At 43.2% G+C, this 19,691-nt stretch overlaps 1 protein-coding gene across 3 annotated transcripts in view; it reads left to right on the plus strand.

Annotated features, from left to right (window-relative positions):
• Positions 1–18,911, plus strand: part of LOC129837740 (hormone-sensitive lipase-like) — a 47,185-nt gene extending 28,274 nt beyond the window's left edge. For all 3 annotated transcript variants that reach the window (XM_055904154.1, XM_055904155.1, XM_055904156.1), the window contains 6 exons: positions 3,677–3,821; positions 7,041–7,268; positions 7,393–7,551; positions 8,604–8,830; positions 12,167–12,433; positions 13,164–18,911. In XM_055904154.1, coding sequence (XP_055760129.1) covers positions 3,677–3,821; positions 7,041–7,268; positions 7,393–7,551; positions 8,604–8,830; positions 12,167–12,433; positions 13,164–13,565 — 1,428 coding nt within the window. In that variant the 3' untranslated portion in view covers positions 13,566–18,911. The remainder of the gene's footprint in view (positions 1–3,676; positions 3,822–7,040; positions 7,269–7,392; positions 7,552–8,603; positions 8,831–12,166; positions 12,434–13,163) is intronic.
• The last annotated feature ends 780 nt before the right edge of the window (positions 18,912–19,691 follow it).

The raw sequence follows: 19,691 nt of genomic DNA on the forward strand, positions 1-19,691 counted from the left end.
GTATTATCCAGTGATTGGTGCAGGCCAGCCCCCCTTTCCCCCTCTTCCACTCCTGTCTGTCTCTCCTCCCTCTTCATTCCATCTCCTCTCTCTCTCTCCTGTATTATATAACCAGCAGGGTACTTTAAACCACTGAGACGCGTCACCATGAAACCAGAGTGGACTGGCAGTCCCTTGATCTCCAATAGCCTTGCAACCAGAGGCTATATGAAGTGATCTGAGGAGGAACAAGCCTGTCATGTTGAATTAGCCTGGAACTCTGCATGAAGTTATTATGGCTTTATATTACATAGGCCGTAATGGAAGATGTCTATCTGTGTGTGATCTCCATGCTCTAGGCTCCCTCCTCTAACCCTGTCCTCTACGCTTTCCTCCTTTCTGATCATTATTCTCTTTGCGCTCTACTCTCCTTTGTCCTAATGACCTCTTCTGTCATTTTTGTAATCCACCCCTGCTCTTTGCTTTCCTTTCGCTCTCCTCCCTCCTTCACTGTACCCACTCTGTTCTTCCTTCTTCCCCATGGCCAGTGAAGAGATGGATAGAGTCTGTGAGGTCATTCATCTCTATCTATGGGGGCCGCTGGCAAGACTTGTGATTGGCAGACCTGGCCAGCGGCGCTGACGGGTGTCAAAACGCATAATGTACTGACAATGACGATCGTTCAAATTGGCGCGCACACACGCAACGCCACAACACACATGTCAGCAGTGCCAGACTGTGGTCCATTATGACAGCGTGGCTTTAAGAGTGCAGGGCAGATTCCCAGGGATGGTGTTGAGGTGGTGTGTGATGCGGTCACATCCAGTCATGGGCCACTGAGGTGAGACTCTCTGTGCATTGTTTAGAGAGGCGTAGCTGTCACTACTGACACTGTCACTGATGCTTAGAGAGAAGAGGAGGGGCAATGGAGCGATCGAAGGACAGGAGAGAAAGTTCTGTAGAGGAGGGCAGACTAATATTGTCAGATGAGATTTATTGTCAGATGTATGCACTCTTGACTTCTCACTTAGCTAAGTACTTGATGACCGTACAAGGTTATAATATAAAAAGCAAGTATGCTAAGGATGTTTGATCTGGAAAGTATGTCTAAGAATGCTAGTCATTTAGCTACCATGACATCAAATTGCATAGCAACAACAGGTTAACCTCTAACGCCTCACAAACCCGGATCCGGGAGCACCCCCATCAAAAAAGCTGACTAGCATAGCCTAGCCTAAAGCCACAGGGATATCATATAATAAAATGTTAATGAAAACACAAGTCCAAGACACCAAATGAAAGATACACATCTTGTGAATCAAGCCATCATTTCTGATTTTTAAAATGTTTTACAGGGAAGACACAATATGTAAATCTATTAGCTAACCACGTTAGCAAAAGACACCACTTCTTTACTCCACCATTTTTTTTACTCCATCAGTAGCTATCACAAATTCGACCAAATAAAGATATAAATAGCCACTAACCAAGAAACAACCTCATCAGATGACAGTCTGATAACATATTTATTGTATAGCATATGTTTTGTTAGAAAAATGTGCATATTTCAGGTATAAATCATAGTTTACCATTGCAGCCACCATTACAACTCTCATCAAAGCGACTAGAATAACTACAGAGACCATTGTGTATTAGCTAATTACTCATCATAAAACATTTCTTAAAAATACACAGCGTACAGCAGATGAAAGACACAGATCGTGTGAATCCAGCCAATATTTCAGATTTTCTAAGTGTTTTACAGCGAAAACACAATATAGCGTTATATTAGCTTACCACAATAGCAAACATCACCCCAGCATTGATTCAAGGCAAAAAGAGCGATAACGTATAAACCACCAATATATATTAATTTTTTCACTAACCTTCTCAGAATTCTTCAGATGACAGTCCTGTAACATCATATTACACAATGCATATAGAGTTTGTTCGAAAATTTGCATATTTAGCAGCACAAATCGTGCTTATACAATGAGAATAGTGTCCAAATACTCAAGCAATCTGTCCGGCGCCATCTTGGAAAGGCACCTATTCTTATCGAAAACTATTCATAAACTTGACTAAAAAAATACAGGTTGGACAGCAATTGAAAGACAAATTAGTTCTTAATGCAATCGCTGAATTACATTTTTAAAATTAACGTTACTGCGCAATACAGGGTGCGATAACGCAAGGCTACACTGCAAGTAATGGCGTCTTATGCATTTTACTTTTTTCAACAGAACAACGAATTATCAGCATAAATAGTTCCTACTTTTTGATGAACTCCCATCAGAATCTTGGGATAGGTTTCCTTTGTCCAAAAGAATCGTTGCTGGGTTGAATGTTTTCTTCCACGTTGCAATTAGCAGTAAACATTAGCATGCGAGAGAGATATACCCAACTTCCTACAACGCCAGAAAATGAAATACCTGAAAATCGCAATATACTGACATAAACTGATATAAATCGGTTTAAAATAACAAGATTATGATGTCTTTAAAGCCTATATCGAATAAAAACACAGCCGGAAATGTCTAAGTTCTATAACCGATGTTTCCAAAAGAACGTGCCAAGGTCCTCAGTGCGTCAGAGCGAAGGGGAAAAGAACGATACGCCTCGTTTCCAATCAATTTATAGACTTTCAGCTCTGCCTAGAGACTCCATTTCAAGGCCCTCTATTCGCGGACACCCAGAGGAAGGCGTATGCAGTGCATCTCAACCAATAGAAGACAGGCAGACTAATACACAGGTCTGAGAACAGGTTGGAAAAATCTGCATTCTCAACTCCACATAGGGAAATTGCTCTAAGTCCAGTTCTGTTTCACGCACAGACATAATTCAAACGGTTTTAGAAACTAGAGAGTGTTTTCTATCCAATAGTAATAATAATATGCATATTGTACGAGCAAGAATTGAGTACGAGGCAGTTTAATTTGGGAACGACTTTGTACTATGTCGAAATGGCACCCCCCTAGTGGCAAGAATTAACACCACCCCTGTGTAGTGAGAGCAAGGTTGTCATGTTGCGTTTGTGAGCACAGTGCACATACCTGGTATTTTCATAACAGAATTACCAAGCCGCCACTGGAGTTAGGCATTGTATGGTTGGGTTGGTAGTTCACCAATACAGAACCTGCAAGGTGGGAATCTGATACCAGGACCTCTCTCCTATCCTTCCCAACACCACCTCCTGTAAGGCTAGCTAGGGGGCACTAAGAAGCATTCAGAACTGCGAACAGCACTCTGCCTGCCCTGGTAGGGGGTTGCACCATCTACAGTAAACTCACTCCTCACTCCAGACCTGTTGTTTTTCAACTCTTAATGATCAGCTATGAAAAGCCAACTGAAAATTATTCATGATTATTATTTGACCATGCTTGTCACTTATGAACATTTTTGAACATCTTGGCATAGTTCTGTTATAATCTCCACCCGGCACAGCCAGAAGAGGACTGGCCACCCCTCATAGCCTGGTTCCTCTCTAGGTTTCTTCCTAGGTTTTGGCCTTTCTAGGGAGTTTTTCCTAGCCACCGTGCTTCTACACCTGCATTCTAGCTGTTTGGGGTTTTAGGCTGGGTTTCTGTACAGCACTTCGAGATATTATCTGATGTACGAAGGGCTATATAAAATAAAATTGATTGAAAAATTGATTGACTCCTTTCACCTCCATTCACCCCCTTTTTCTCTTCTCCAGCCGTACCTGAAGAGCTGGTCTCAGGACCTGGGTGTGCCCATCCTGTCTGTGGACTACTCTCTGGCCCCTGAAGCCCCCTTCCCCAGGGCCCTGGAGGACTGCTTCTACGCTTACTGCTGGGCCATCAAGAATCACCAGCTGCTGGGTAGGACAACACACTACTACTACTTTATCTAACCCTAACCCTACTGCTGGGCCACCAAGAACCACCACCTGCTGGGTAGGATAACACACTATTACCACTTTATCTAACCCTACTGCTGGGCCATCAATAACCACCAGCTGCTGGGTAGGACAACACACTACTACCACTATCTAACCCTACTGCTGGGCCATCAAGAACCACCAGTTGCTGGGTAGGACAACACACTACTACCACTTTATCTAACCCTAATGCTGGGCCATCAAGAACCACCACCTGCTGGGTAGGACAACACACTACTACCACTTTATCTAACCCTACTGCTGGGCCATCAAGAACCACCAGCTGCTGGGTAGGACAACATACTACAACCACTTTATCTAACCCTACTGCTGGGCCATCAAGAACCACCACCTGCTGGGTAGGACAACACACTACTACCACTTTATCTAACTCTACTGCTGGGCCATCAAGAACCACCACCTGCTGGGTAGGATAACACATTACTACCACTTTATCTAACCCTACTGCTGGGCCATCAAGAGATGAACGTACTTTAGTGCGAAAAGTGCAAATCAATCCCAGAACAACAGCAAAGGACCTTGTGAAGATGCTGGAGGAAACAGGCACAAACGTATCTATATCCACAGTAAAACAAGTCCTATATCGACATAACCTGAAAGGCCGCTCAGCAAGGAAGAAGCCACTGCTCCAAAACCGCTATAAAAAAGCCAGACTACAGTTTGTAACTGCACATGGGGAAAAAGATAGTAATTTTTGGAGAAATGTCTTCTGGTCTGATGAAATAGAAATAGAACTGTTTGGCCATAATGACCATCGTTATGTTTGGAGGTAAAAGGGGGAGGCTTGCAAGCCGAATAACACCATCCCAACCGTGAAGCAGAGGGGTGGTAGCATCATGTTGTGGGGGTGCTTTGCTGCCGGAGGTACTGGTGCACTTCACAAAATAGATGGCATCATGAGGACGGAAAATTATGTGGATATATTGAAGCAACATCTCAAGACATCAGTCAGGAAGTTAAAGCTTGGTCGCAAATGTTCTTCCAACTGGACAATGACCCCAAGCATACTTCCAAAGTTGTTGCAAAATGGCTTAAGGACAACAAAGTCAAGGTATTGGAGTGGCCATCACAAAGCCCTAACCTCAATCCTATAGAAAATGTGTGGGGTGAACTGAAAAAGCATGTGCGAGCAAGGAGGCCTACAAACCTGACTCGGTTACACTAGCTCTGTCAGGAGGAATGGGCCAAAATTCACCCAACTTATTGTAGGAAGCTTGTGGAAGGCTACCTGAAACATTTGACCCAAGTTAAACAATTTAAAGGCAATGCTACCACATACTAATTGAGTGTATGTAAACTTCTGACCCACTGGGAATGTGATGAAAGAAATTAAAGCTGAAATAAACCATTCTCTCTGCTATTATTCTGACATTTCACCAGTGGCGTGCCGTGGGCCTGGGGCCTGGGCCTTCAGTGAGGTACTACACAGTCCCACCCGAATTAATCCACCTCTTATTACCATCATTATGATGACATGGCTTTAGACACTATACATTTAGACAGAAACGCAGTATAACCAGGCGTTGCGTCACCTTGATATTGACAAATTGACATTTTTGGGTAAACAGTGTTTACCCAAAAACATGACACAATCAATGAGTCTTTTCAATATTTCCCTTCACCTTTTCATTGTGCAGCTCCGTTGCCCTGCTCGCTTGTTCTTTGAGCTGTAGATCCACTCTGGTGTCCCCAAAAGTTTTCAAAAGCACCATTGCTTGTAAGTGCCCAGCCGTACTTTGGTGTCTCGTTGCTGCCTTGGTTAGACAACTCAAGTTTGCAAAGCCAGTGTGGCTCCAAACACCAAATCGATCACTTGCAAATAATAGGCATTCCCAGCAGTACAGTTTGCAGTGCTTCTCGGAGCCTGTGAGCCATTGACAGCGCTCGTAGTTGAAACTTTGAAAGTGGCGAGCGAGCGTACCCCTTTCCCGCCTGTGACAGGCTTTGTGGCGTCGGGCGACCTCTCCTTACAATGTCTAACTTTTCTTGAAAAGTTTGTCTTGAGAATGGCGTTATAATTATATCCTCGACCCAATCGATATCTTCTCCTCCTTCCGCCATTGTGGGTTGAAAAAACAGCTTAGTAGTACGCAAATTAATTTGTTTATCAAATTCAGTTTCCTAGATCTGTGTATACCTGCCCATAGGACCTGCCTCTCAATATTGGTAATCCAATCAAAAGACGTGCACGCACTACGCCTGCTAGCTGGCTCCTGTTTAACACTGGAGCCAGCCAGCAGGCGTACAATAGCCAACTCTAAAGCTGATTGGTTGACACTAAATTTTCATTTCCATTCACTATAAGCTACAAGCGCCCGCACTGTTGATTCTGAAGGCCTGAGGGCAGATTTTAGACCCCTGGCAACACATGATGGCTGAATATGATTGGATAAAAGATCTAACATAAAGACCAGCCCTCCAAATCTCAACCTGGGGCTGGAAGCAGTGCAACCAAGAGGAAAGCTATGAAATGAAGAGTATAACTCTTACTCTGGGGAATAATTTAATACATATTTGTGGGAAAATATATTTAAAAAAAAATTATATTCTGATGATGTTTAGGCCAGCAGAGAAGGCCTTGCAGGCCCTGACGGCCCACCACTGCATTTCACATTCTTAAAGTAAAGTGGTGATCCTAACTTTTACTAGGATTAAATGTCAGGAATTGTGAAAAACTGAGTTTAAATGTATTTGGCTAAGGTGTATGTAAACTTCTGACTTCAACTGTATATATAAATAGACAGACCTGCTTTTTCAGATCGGCTTTATTGATCTCTCTCCCAATGATCTCAATATTTACTTTTGATATTTTTTGATACTTAATAGATTATTATGACAGAAATCTAAAGACTGGTTAGCTTGGAACTCACTCAACTGAGGGCCATAGTCTCAATTTATGTCTCAATTATAAAACATTGTGGGACAAGATAAAACAACACCTATACGGTACTTGCATATCAACAACCACCCCCTCATTGCCCCATATAGACACGTGCACAGAGAGTGGGACTTGGAAGTGTTATACAGATTCTTACTTTTACTCAGCTTTTCTCCTTTCTCTCCCTCTTTCTGTTTCTCTCTCTCTCTCTCTCTCTCTCTCTTGCCTCAATCTACTGACTCTGACTCTCCTCTCTCTCAGGTTGGACGGGGGAGAATGTCTGTCTGGCCGGTGACAGTGCTGGTGGTAACCTGTGTATTACAACATCGATGCGCGCTGCGTCTCATGGAGTGCGAATGCCTGATGGAATTGTAGCTGCCTACCCTGCCATCCTGCTCACCGCCTATGCCTCGCCCTCCCGCCTGCTCACCCTCTTCGACCCCCTACTGCCCCTCAGTGTGCTCTCCAGGTGTCTCAGTGCCTACGCAGGTAAGACTGTGTGAGAGGGAGCAGAGATGGTTTACTGCCCGAGTGTAGTGCGTGGTGTTTGTGCATGCCAATCAATGCTGGTGAGTGATGTGTACCACAATTTCCCCCTCCCTCTCTCCCCCAGGTGAGGAGCCCCAGGCAGAGAAGCAGGTGGAGAAGGTGAGCACTCTGAGCATGGTGAGAAGAGACACGGCCCTGCTGCTCAGAGACTTCAAACAGGGAGCTTCCAACTGGATCCACTCCCTACTGGACCCCAACAGAGCCGCTGCCATGGCATCAACAGGTAGGTACACGTGTGTGTGTGTTGGAGGGGTGTGTCTTGTGGTGAGCGGGTGTGTGTGTCTCTGTATGTACTTGTGTTCACGCATCTTAGTGTCTGACTGATGTGAAATAATATTTTCCTATTACCGGAAGGGCCATGTATGGAAGATTTTATTGACATTGATATCCACAGTTGACGTCTAATTAACCAATCACCCACGGCCACCACCCTGTTACGTCACACCCTCATCCATCCATATCAATTCACTGCTTAGTCTCAGGCCACAGGAGGCTCTCACCACTAATTGTGTTGAAACCCTGCAGTAAGCAGACTATTCCAGGCGTCACCATGTTACCTGACACCCAGCAGCTGTGGACCAGACTAATGACTGTGTCATTGAGGGGTGTACATTATTAAAGGCCATGATGGGGAGTTCATTATTAATAGAAGAGCTCAGTGAGTACAGCTTTGAGAACAGACAAGCCATGACACCTCTTACAGCTGTGTTGTGACGGGGAGATCATATCATAATGACACCATTATTGCTTAAAGCTAGAATCAAAGTGGGCACCTCGCGTCTGTTTTGGTAAAAAGCTGAGGGATGGGTCTGGAGCAATGTAACCATTCTCAAATTCATACTGTAGACAGCTATGGATGGAAGGACTTACCATCAATGTGATAAAAATGGTAGTTTTAACCATGTTTTAAAGCTTTACAGTGTTAGTTTACATTTATATTGTTTAAAACATTGGGGTGAAATAAGATTATATGTGGGATTCTGATGAGGTATGACAGTTGAACTAAGCTCATGAGGCATTTTTAAGTTATATTCTTCAACAATCAATGGTGTATATCAATATTTTGAGTCTAAAAATTCATGTAGTATCTAACAATTCTACCTTTTAATATCCATCTCCCGATAACCACACGCCGCTCACCCCTGCCTCTTCTCACCGTCCTCCAATCATGTCTTCATTGATGTTTCCCTGTTCCATAATGGCCTCAGTCTTTGTCTCTCACTTTGCCTCTGTCTTATTTTGTCGATGACTCTTTCTCTTCTCTCTCTTCTTCAGACACGTCTTTGTCAGTGAGGAAGAGTGTGTCTGAGGCATCCATCAGCTCGCCCCACTCGGACCCCCCCGTGCCCCCTGAGCATCCTTTTGACTTCTCCCTGAGGAGAGAGTCTCTGAAGAGCCACACCTGCCAGGACTTGGCAGGCCACGCCAACAACGCCAACTCCACCCCCGCTGCTGCCCCCACCACTCCTGCCCACAATGCAATGGTGTTCCCCAAACCCACGGTATGATACTGCCTGAAACTTCTTATGGCTGCAATCCCGTTAACGGGATGATATGACAACAGCCAGTGAAAGTGCATGGCGCCAAATTCAAACAACAGAAATGTCATAATTAAAATTCCTCAAACATACATGTGTTTTATACCATTTTAAAGGTTATCTTGTTGTTAATCCCACCAAAGTGTCCGATTTCAAATAGGCTTTACAGCGAAAGCCCCACAAACGATTATGTTAGGTCACCGCAAAATCACAGACAGTCATTTTTACAGCCAAAGACAGGAGTCACAAAAAGCAGAAATAGAGATAAAATTAATCACTAACCTTTGATGATCTTCATCAGATGACACTCATAGGACGTCATGTTACACAATACATATATGATTTGTTCGATAAAGTTCATATTTATATCCAAAAACCTCAGTTTACATTGGCGCCATGTTCAGAAATGCCTCCAAAATATCCGGAGAAATTGCAGAGAGCCACGTCAAATAACAAAAATATTCATCATAAACTTTGATGAAAGATACATGTTTTACATAGAATTAAAGATACACTTGTTCTTAATGCAACCGCTGTGTCAGATTTCAAAAGCTTTACGGAAAAAGCACAATATTCAATAATCTGAGAACAGCGTTCAGCCACAAAAGGAAGCCACACAGTTACCCGCCAAATTGTGCAGTCAACAAAACTCATAAAAAGCATTATAAATCTTCACTTACCTTTGCTGATCCTTGTCGGAATGCACTCCCAGGACTCCCACAATAAATGTTTGTTTTGTTCGGTAATGTCCATCATTTATGTCCAAATAGTTATTTTTGTTAGCGTGTTGGGTAAACAAATCCAAAGTTAGGAAGCGCGTTCACTAAAAGCAGACGAAATGTCAAAAAGTTCCGTAACAGTCAGTAGAAACATGTCAAACGATGTATTGAATCAATCTTTACAAAGTTTTTAACAAATCTTCAGTAACGTTCCAACCGGATAATTACATTGACGTCAGATGTGCGATGGAACAGAGCTCCCTCTCATGTGAATGTGCATGGTCAGGTCATGATAGACCTGACTAATTCCTGTCTCCTTCGGCCCCACTTCACAGTAGAGGCATCAGACAAGGTTCTACAGACTGTTGACATCTAGTGGAAGCCGTAGGAAGTGCAAACTCATCCATATCCCACTGTGTATTCAATAGGGTCTTGGTTGAAAATCGACCAACCTCAGAATTCCCACTTCCTGTTTGGATTTTTTCTCAGGTTTTTGCCTGCCATATGAGTTCTGTTATACTCACAGACATCATTCAAACAGTTTTAGAAACTTGAGAGTGTTTTCTATCCAATCTGTAATAATAATATGCATATATTATATGCATATATTAGCAACTGGAACTGAAGAGCAGGCAGTTTACTATGGGCACCTCTGTGCACCTTTCATCCAAGCTACTCAATACTGTCCCTGCAGCCATAAGAAGTTAACAGATGTAGGATCAGATTACCCTCTCCAAAACCTAACCTTAACAATTTGGGGGGGGGGGGGGGGGTTAAACTGACTTCAGATCAGTGTAATCACTAGTTAATTACTAGTTAGTTAAATAGTTAATTACACATGGTTGAAGATATTACTAGGTTAACTAGCTTGTTCTGCGTTGCATATAATCAATGCGGTGCCTGTTAATTTACCATCGAATCACAGCCTACTTCAACTTCTCCAAACGGGTGACGATTTAACAAAAGTGCATTCGTGAAAAAAGCACAATCGTTGCACAAATGTACCTAACCATAAACATCAATACCTTTCTTAAAATCAATACACAAGTATATATTTTTTTAATCCTGCATATGTAGTTAAAATAAATTAATGTTAGCAGGCAATAATATCTAGGGAAATTGTGTCACTTCTCTTGCCTTTAGTGCAAGCAGAGTCAGGGTATATGCAGCAGTTTGGGCTGCCTGCCTTGATGCGAACTGTGTGAAGACCATTTCTTCCAAACAAAGACCGTAATTCATTTGCCAGAATTTTACATAATTATGACATAACATTGAAGGTTGTGCAATGTAACAGCAATATTTAGACTTATGGATGCCACCCGTTAGATAAAATATGCAACTGTTCCGTATTTCACTGAAAGAATAAACGTTTTGTTTTCGAAATGATAGTTTCCGGATTTGACCATATTAATGACCAAAGGCTCGTATTTCTGTGTGTTTATTATAATTAAGTATATGATTTGATAGAGCAGTCTGACTGAGCGGTGGAAGGCAGCAGCAGGCTCGTAAGCATTCATTCAAAAAGCACTTTACAGCATTTGCCAGCAGCTCTTAGCAATGCTTGAGACACAGCGCTGTTTGACTTCAAGCCTGACTTCAAGCCTATCAACTTCCGAGATTAGGCTCACAATACTAAAATGCCTATTAGAACATCCAATAGTCAAGGTCTATGAAATACAAATGGTATAGAGAGACATAGTCCTATAATAACTACAACCTAAAACTTCTTAACTGGGAATATTGAAGACTCATGTTAAAAGGAACCCCCAGTTTTCATATGTTCTCATGTTCTGATCAAGGAACTTAAATGTTAGCTTTTTTACATGGCACATATTGCACTTTTCTTCTCCAACACTGTGTTTTTGCATTATTTAAACCAAATGGAACATGTTTCATTATTTATTTGAGACTAAATTGATTTTATTGATGTATTATATTAAGTTAAAATGTGTTCATTCAATATTGTTGTAATTGTCATTTATTACAAATATATAAATAAATCGGAAGATTTTAATTGGTATTGGCTTTTTTTGGTCCTCAAATAATTGGTTTTGGCGTTGAAAAATCATATTCGGTCGACCTCTACTTATTGCGTTTACGACCACTTCAGATACACTTGTCACTGAATTGTTGGTGTTTGTCTTAACGAAGCCTCTTGCTGAATAATTTATGCAAATAGATGGTGACCAAGCTGCTTGTCTTGTTTCCTCCTCCACAGATTTAACTGGCGGAGGCAGGCAAGCAGAACTGTGTGTCTGAGTGTAACCTCTAGTGTGTCAGTATGGGGATAATCTCTGTGTTTCTATGAAGCCAGTCTGAATTAATGCTTCTGTCTACAGGGGGAATATGAAGAACTGTCACATGATGTCACAGTGAAACATGTCAATGTTTGTTCCAGTGATTTGAAATGGAAAAAATCTACCTGAGGCTTGTAGATTCTTAGAACAAGTGTCTGGTCCCAACGGAAAGACACATCAGTATTATCCAGTATCTAATACCATCAGGTTTCCACAGTCTTGGTCCTTGACTAGTGTTAACTTATGTATTGCCATGGTAACATATTTTTCTTGTACCCCTCCAGCCTGACAACGTGAGCTTCTTCCTCTCCAAAGAGGATGTGGTGTCCATGTCGGATGCTCTGTCTTCTGTTGCCATAGCGCCCCCTGAGGGGGAGGAGGGCGTGGTGCTGGAGCACCCTCGGGAGTTCCCCCTGGGCTTCGAACCGCTGCGCTCTGAGCGGCTGGCTGAGATGAAGCTGGCCACCTCGCCTGTCGTCAGGAACCCCTACATGTCTCCTCTACTGGCCCCCGACAGCATGCTGAGAGGACTGCCCCCCATTCACCTAGTGGTGGGTGAGAGGGAGGGAGGGAGGTGGTGGGTGAGAGGGAGGGAGGGAGGTGGTGGGTGAGAGGGAGGGAGGGAGGTGGTGGGTGAGAGGGAGGGAGGGAGGTGGTGGGTGAGAGGGAGGGAGGGAGGTGGTGGGTGAGAGGGAGGGAGGGAGGTGGTGGGTGAGAGGGAGGGAGGGAGGGAGGTGGTGGGTGAGAGGGAGGGAGGGAGGTGGTGGGTGAGAGGGAGGGAGGGAGGTGGTGGGTGAGAGGAAGGGACGGAGGACTACCTAGTGGTGGGAGGGAGGGAGGGAGGACTGACTACCTAGTGGTGGGAGGGAGGGAGGGAGGGAGGGAGGACTGACTACCTAGTGGTGGGAGGGAGGGAGGGAGGACTGACTACCTAGTGGTGGGAGGGAGGGAGGGAGGACTGACTACCTAGTGGTGGGAGGGAGGGAGGGAGGGAGGACTGACTACCTAGTGGTGGGAGGGAGGGAGGGAGGGAGGACTGACTACCTAGTGGTGGGAGGGAGGGAGGGAGGACTGACTACCTAGTGGTGGGAGGGAGGGAGGACTGACTACCTAGTGGAGGGAGGGAGGACTGACTACCTAGTGGTGGGAGGGAGAGAAATGGAGTTGACAACTGGCTTGTCCCAATCCTTTTCTGGTCTTTTCCACCAATTTAGTTTTTTTTTTGCATGATCCTATAAGACCCTCTTTGACTCAGTTGTTTATCTCTCCTTCTCCCCCTAGGCCTGTGCGTTAGACCCCATGCTGGATGACTCTGTGATGTTTGCCAAGCGCCTGAGGAACGTAGATCAGCCAGTCACCCTGTGTGTGGTGGACGACCTCCCCCACGGCTTTCTCAGCCTATCACAGCTCTCCAGGGAGACTAGGGAAGCGGCTAACGTCTGCGTCAACCGAATCAGGGACGTCTTTGACCAGAAGGACTCGCCCCAGGAGCCGCGCATGCACCGCAAGCTGGAAAGGACCAATCGCCGTGCTTCCTCTGTCGCCACGGGTGACCCAGAGAAGCTTTTTGCAGCACCCATTCAAGAGGAGGAGCTGCTGGTGGCCAGGGGAGGGGCTCTAGTTCCAGATGGGGCGGGGCTAGTTGGCTTGGCAGCACAGAACAACATAGACATTGTCGGATAAAGGCATAATCAGGGGTTTGCTAGATGAGTACTGTTTGTTAAAGGATTTAAAGGAGATGGAGAAAAGGGGGTATTTGGGCCATATGAAGCCTGGGAGAGGAGAAGGGAATAGAGCGAAGCAAAGACAGCAGGAGGAGGATATGCAGAAGGAGTTGGTAGCATGCCCAGTTTTGGAGAGACAAAATGAAGTACCTATGGATAGAGAGGATAGCAAGTACTAAATGCAACCTCTTCAGCTTTCAAACTCTCAATTGCTGCTTGCTGTTTAGCACCATGCAGAGCAACATGTTGCCCATACTGGTTGACACACACGCGCACACACAAAATCACTTTGCCTTTTGGGCTGCTGCATTGTGCTCGGTGTAGAACTGTGAGTTTGGAGCCTGGACATTATAAAACAGCACAGAGCGTTGTGGTGAATGGTCGATCCATCTCCCTATAGAAGACTATTCCAGTCCCTAATCAGATAGTGGTAGACGTGCAATGAGCTCCTACATAGTGCCATCACAACTTAATGGCCACTTGTTTTTTAGGGAGCTACTCTAAATCAAGCTTAATAACTGTAGAACTCTGAGGTCTGTTAAACTAGTTGGTTGTGAATACTGCCGCTGTTCGGTCACTTACTCTGCTGATTGGCCCATCAATAGGGTGCTGCAGCACTGGAAACAACAAACTTAGAAATTGGAAGGATTTCGTAGTACCTTGAAATTGTTAACCATAATAGATCTTATGTCATAGTATTCCTTGTTATTTGTATTTATTGTGTGTGTATACTCGTATTGTATTCTTATTTTAACCATGGATCATAGTTATACCTGTTTGTTCAAGGCTTTTAAGAGCATATTGTGAGGTGGATGCTAAGTTATGTTCCTAGCTGTGTAGTGCCATACTCTGTGGCTGCTCATTCCTAGTTGTTGAAAGTAGCCAAATGTTAACCTCTACCACTGTAGCGACTAGTGGTCAGCTAGCCGTTACCCACCCAAACATTCACCTCACAGTGAGATGTGACATATTCGATATTATTATATTCTGCTCTTTCTTTTATACTGATATATTATAACTAGCCAATCATAAATAGCTAATGCAATATTATAGCTGCATGTTCATCAGTGCAATCAAAAGGATTCAGTTGTGCCATAATCATATTGTGCTTGGATTTAAGTACACTGTTGTGGGGGTAAAGCATCAAGTCACAGTCGTTTTTGTTTTGATCATTTTTATTGACACACAGTAATTAAGTCTTATGATTTTAAGTATCTTGTGCTCAGCCTTTGTTTGTTGCCATCTAAAAGCAACACTTAGCTGTCTATAGACTGACTGCCTTTAGAAGCAGATGGTTTTTTAAAGACTTGAAATCCTTTCTCTATTTGCACAGTGAATAACTTCAATATGAAAGCCTGAAGCAGACAGATGCACTGCACATCTCTTCATACTATATCTGTACATCACTGCACTGACTGCCAAAACCGCAGCCCTCTATCCCAGGATGCAGTGCGTTACACTGCCACAGCCCTTGAGCCAGGGGACGTCCTGCTTGCTGACCCATTTCTGCGCCTCCGTCCAAATCACAGAGGATCCATTCTGCTCCAACAGCCTGTACCGAGCGAGCAGGAGAATCTAGAACAAGCCTGATAGTGAGCTCATACTCACTGAGCAGGTGACTTCTCTAGTTAGCTAATGTGTCTTTTTGTGCACCTTTAGGACATTCTACAGTGGCTAACTGACAATCTAGGTTCTACACCATCTTTACCCCATGCAAATACTCAGGGGCTGATGCTGCTACTACTACGTTTTGACTGAATCTGATTTGATACTTGATATGGCCTCTGTCTAGCTTGTTGAGAATGAATGATTCACATTGGAGTGAAGGAGGTGTCCCTTTTGTGTCGTCCTCTAGCAAGCCTTTAACTAAATATAAATGACAACAACCTCACTTCTGGTGCTGTCCTTGTCTGGTGGTCACAGGCCTGGGTTGCCAGATCTGTTGAGAATTATGCTGGGTGATAAAGATTGCTTTTGGCTGGATTTAGAGCAGGGTTTATCCAGCACAAGGTCATAATCTAGTATTATGATTCACTGTGCTGTTTCCTGCCAATGCTTTTTGCAGCGTTTTGAGGCAGGCTGATAGAAATTAAGAGAGCTGTTAAGTGATTCCTTGAATACCTTCACGGTTATCTAGTTTTTAGAAGTCTTGTGTTTAATGGTTGATGGTTTTAGATGCTAGTTATGATCATTTCACACTTTTTCTTTGTACGTTAATTGTAACTGTGTGTCTGTGTTTAGTGCCGTGTGAGTGTCTGGTAAGTGGATTCTGTATGTGTCTATCAATGATTCTAACATTGCACGTGTTTGTTAGTGATTGTGTGGGGGGAACATCTACCATCTTTGGAACATGATTGTGTGTTTTTAAATGCAGCAGTAAAGCAGCACGTGGGTGTATGGGGCCATGAGTTGCAATCCAAGCCTCTGAATCTCATGGGTGTTGTACAGTACACTATTGGTTAGCCAAGCAGGACTTCTGAGATCCCATTTAACATTATGCATTCTGTCAGCCATCCTTGCTATGATGCATTACAAGGTCCTTGATGAATACAGTTCTCATTGTGCGCTAGCAACATAACTGATCGTGCATATTGAGATTTAGTAGCCTGGTGTCTCCATTGCCAGAGTAGATATCATAACCCCACACACACACCCGACCAGCACCACTCCAGGCCCTATGGGATGCCCTGAATGGCTCCTATGGACTACTAGCGCCCCCAATGAGCAAGGCTGGTACAGCCCTCTGACCTATCTATGGAAATGTGTAATGGTGGGTTAGAACCGCTTGGTGGTTTATGACCAAATCCTTTTTATTTGGGTTGTGGCTTTAGACCAGGTCCTGGTCAGAAACATTGCTCTTGTTTTCTTGGTGGGTCACAATAAATTATTTTATATGGGTCACAGTGCAACAACTTTGGGAACCACTGCAAAAGCTGCTCTTTTAATGGCTACCAATCCTTCACCTGATCTGAGAGGAGGGCAACGCACAGGAGAAATCCATGACATGGTGCTAGCCCATTAGTCTCGTGAGGTTATCACCATCTTGTTTTCACCTTCCTAGTCTAGGTTGTCAGGAAAGGGGAGGAGCCATTTGAGAACATTGGAACATGGTCTCCCTCCACATGTGGGCAACTACTGTTTCTATGCCTCTAGAGTTTAAAAAAAAATATATATATAAAAAAAAAAAAAAAAAGTTTTGTCTTTATTTAACTAAGCAAGTCATTTAAGAACAAATTATTTTCAATGACAACCTAGGAACAGTGGGTTAACTGCCTTGTTCAGGGGCAGAACGACAGATTTTTACTGTGTCAGCTCGGGGATTCGATCTTGCAACCTTTCGGTTACTAGTCCAATGCTCTTAACCACTAGGCTACCTGCCGCCCGATGCATCATGCATTAGCATTTGTGTGCGTGTTGCCGCGTTCAAAACAACTTGCCACTGAAAAATGAGGTCAAATCATGACGTCAGTGATCTTCAGGTCGGAAAGTCCGAGCTCTAGAAAGAGGCCCAAGATTCCGAGTTGGATGAAGGTTCAAATACATTTTCAGTCAGATCACTTTTTCCTCGATTTCACAGTTTTGAACGCTCGGAAGTTGGAGAATTTCTATTTCCTAGTTGTTTTGGGGAGTGTGATCCTCATTTTGGTCTTGAAATGCAAAATGGCTGAAGTGGTGTGGAGTGGCTTTGTGTGTTTTGATTATACATCGTACCTCAACCATTTCCCTCATGTATAGGCTATTTACACTGGATTCAACATCTCTTAGCCCTGGGATATCTTTAGCTCTAGGGCTAACCTGAAACATGCATTGTGAAAAGCCTATTAGTACGTCAACATATTATCTAAAAGTTGTTTAGGTTAAGTACCCGGTCAAATGTTACACCACACACAGCTATGCAGTAACACACCAGCATCCTTTACTAGATTTTGTCTTTGGTGAGCCATGTCTCCTTTTTCGATCTAACATTCGGTTACTTACTTGGTTGAAATGCTTTCGATCCACCCTGAGGCTAGAGTTATGCAAGGCTATTTTCCATTTCCATTTGGTCATTTAGCAGACGGCATAGCACTTAGTTTGCCTAGAGCATTGTGCAATCTACACAATCTGGTCACTTGAGAATACTTGAATAGAACTGATCTCGACTGCCCCTCCTTCGCAAATGTGTTCTTCTTTATAGGAAATTATTTTCTTCTCTTATTTTGTCCCCCTTAGACCAGGGGTTCTAAAAGTGGGGTCTGTGGAGATACTGCAGGGCGTCCGCGGCCAGACGACATTTTCACCAATTATACATTTTTCAACTTAGCTATTCCCCCAAAATGTATTGTTGTACATAAATGCACTTGAATTTAAGCTTTAAACTGCCATTTTTTTCTCTGCCTCATGGCAATGTGTCGGTTGCAGGATATTACCTAAATAAATATTACCTACCTAAATATTACCTACCTAAAGCTGCAACAATAACAAATCTCTGCCCCATGACAAGGTGTTGCAGGAACTGCAACATTTTCACTCCGATGCCAAGAGTCAGGCCTTTTTTTCATTTGACCTTTTATTTAACCAGGCAAGTCAAATTCTTATTTTCAATGACGGCCTAGGAACAGTGGGTTACCTGCCTTGTTCAGGGGCAGAACGACAGATTTGTACCTTGTCAGCTCGGGGATTCAATATTGCAACCTTTCGGTTACTAGTCTAATGCTCTAACCACTAGGCTACCTGCCGCCCCAAATGTTCTTTAAATGTTCTTACCCCAGGCCCGAGACTTGGATTGTTCAGCCATACACTGCAGAAGTCATGATAACTCCTTGTGGACAATTTTTTTTATCTCACTCTAGTTATGTTTTATGAGGGGGGTCCTGATGAATTTGCTATCACAAAAGGGCTCCCCTCCCCAGCCCCAAAACATTTGCGAACCCCTGACTTAGACAATACCACCTGTGTGATAAAGTGCATGTTAGATTAAGGCTTGCAGTAGAACCAAAGATTGCGTCTAGTTTTATATGAAACTGGCTATCACTGTCATTGACATTAGTAACAGACATCTTAGCCTGGGTTGATGTCTGTGCGTCCTGTTAGCTGTGTCATTGAGATCTACATAGTAGTTCTGTGTTTGCACTTTATGGAACAAGACACTGTGGTTAATATAGAGCTATTTTATTAAAACCTACATAAAGCCATAGAAAGACTGGAATATTTTTGGGGGAAGTTAACTTCATTTTTTATTTACATTATTTTACAACACCACAAGTGCATCCATGTGAATAAAAGATGAATCTATATTACAAAAATAAAATAAATTTCCTGTATAGATATTTTTCCTTTCACTTGTTATTCCTCTTATTTTGTTTTTGACTCCTGTAATGACTCTTTACAGGATTGGTTGAATGTTTCACATATGCAGTAAGTATTTTGTCTCTTATAACCCTTGTTTTTCCTGTTCATTTTTTTGGGAATAAATATATTCTCCCAAACATGTTACATCTGTATTTATTTCGAAGCTGAAATGTCAGAATACGGAATTGGGGCAACAGACATTTTGTGACCTATGGTTAAATTCATTACCTGTCAATCAGATCTTTAAAAACTTGATTACAAGGCTGTTTAAACAAGCTCATCAATCTGACTTTGACACAGTCAGGTCCATACATATTTGTACATTGACCAAGTTATTATAATTTTAGCTTTACACCACCACAATGGATTTGAAAGGAAACAAGATGAGCTGAGGGGCTTAAAAGTAATTGGACAAACTAACAATTCAAAATTTAATTGTGAGTTTTAATACTTGGTTGGAAATAATTTGCAGTCAAGGACTGCCTGAAGACTGGAACCCATAGATATCACCAGATGCTTGGTTTCTTCCCTGCTGATGCTCTGCCAGGCCTTTACTGCAGCTGTCATCAGTTCCGGCTTGTTCTTGGGGTGTTTTGCCTTCAGCAAGGGAAATGCATGCTCAATTGGATTCAGGTCATGTGAATTACTTGGCCATTGCAGAACATTCCACTTCTTTTCCTTTCGCAGTATGCTTCGTATCATTGTTAATCTGCACTGTGACACGCCATCCAATGAGTTTTGAAGCATTTGGCTG

This window comes from Salvelinus fontinalis, chromosome 38 (assembly GCF_029448725.1).
Source record: "Salvelinus fontinalis isolate EN_2023a chromosome 38, ASM2944872v1, whole genome shotgun sequence".
NCBI lineage: Eukaryota > Metazoa > Chordata > Actinopteri > Salmoniformes > Salmonidae > Salvelinus > Salvelinus fontinalis.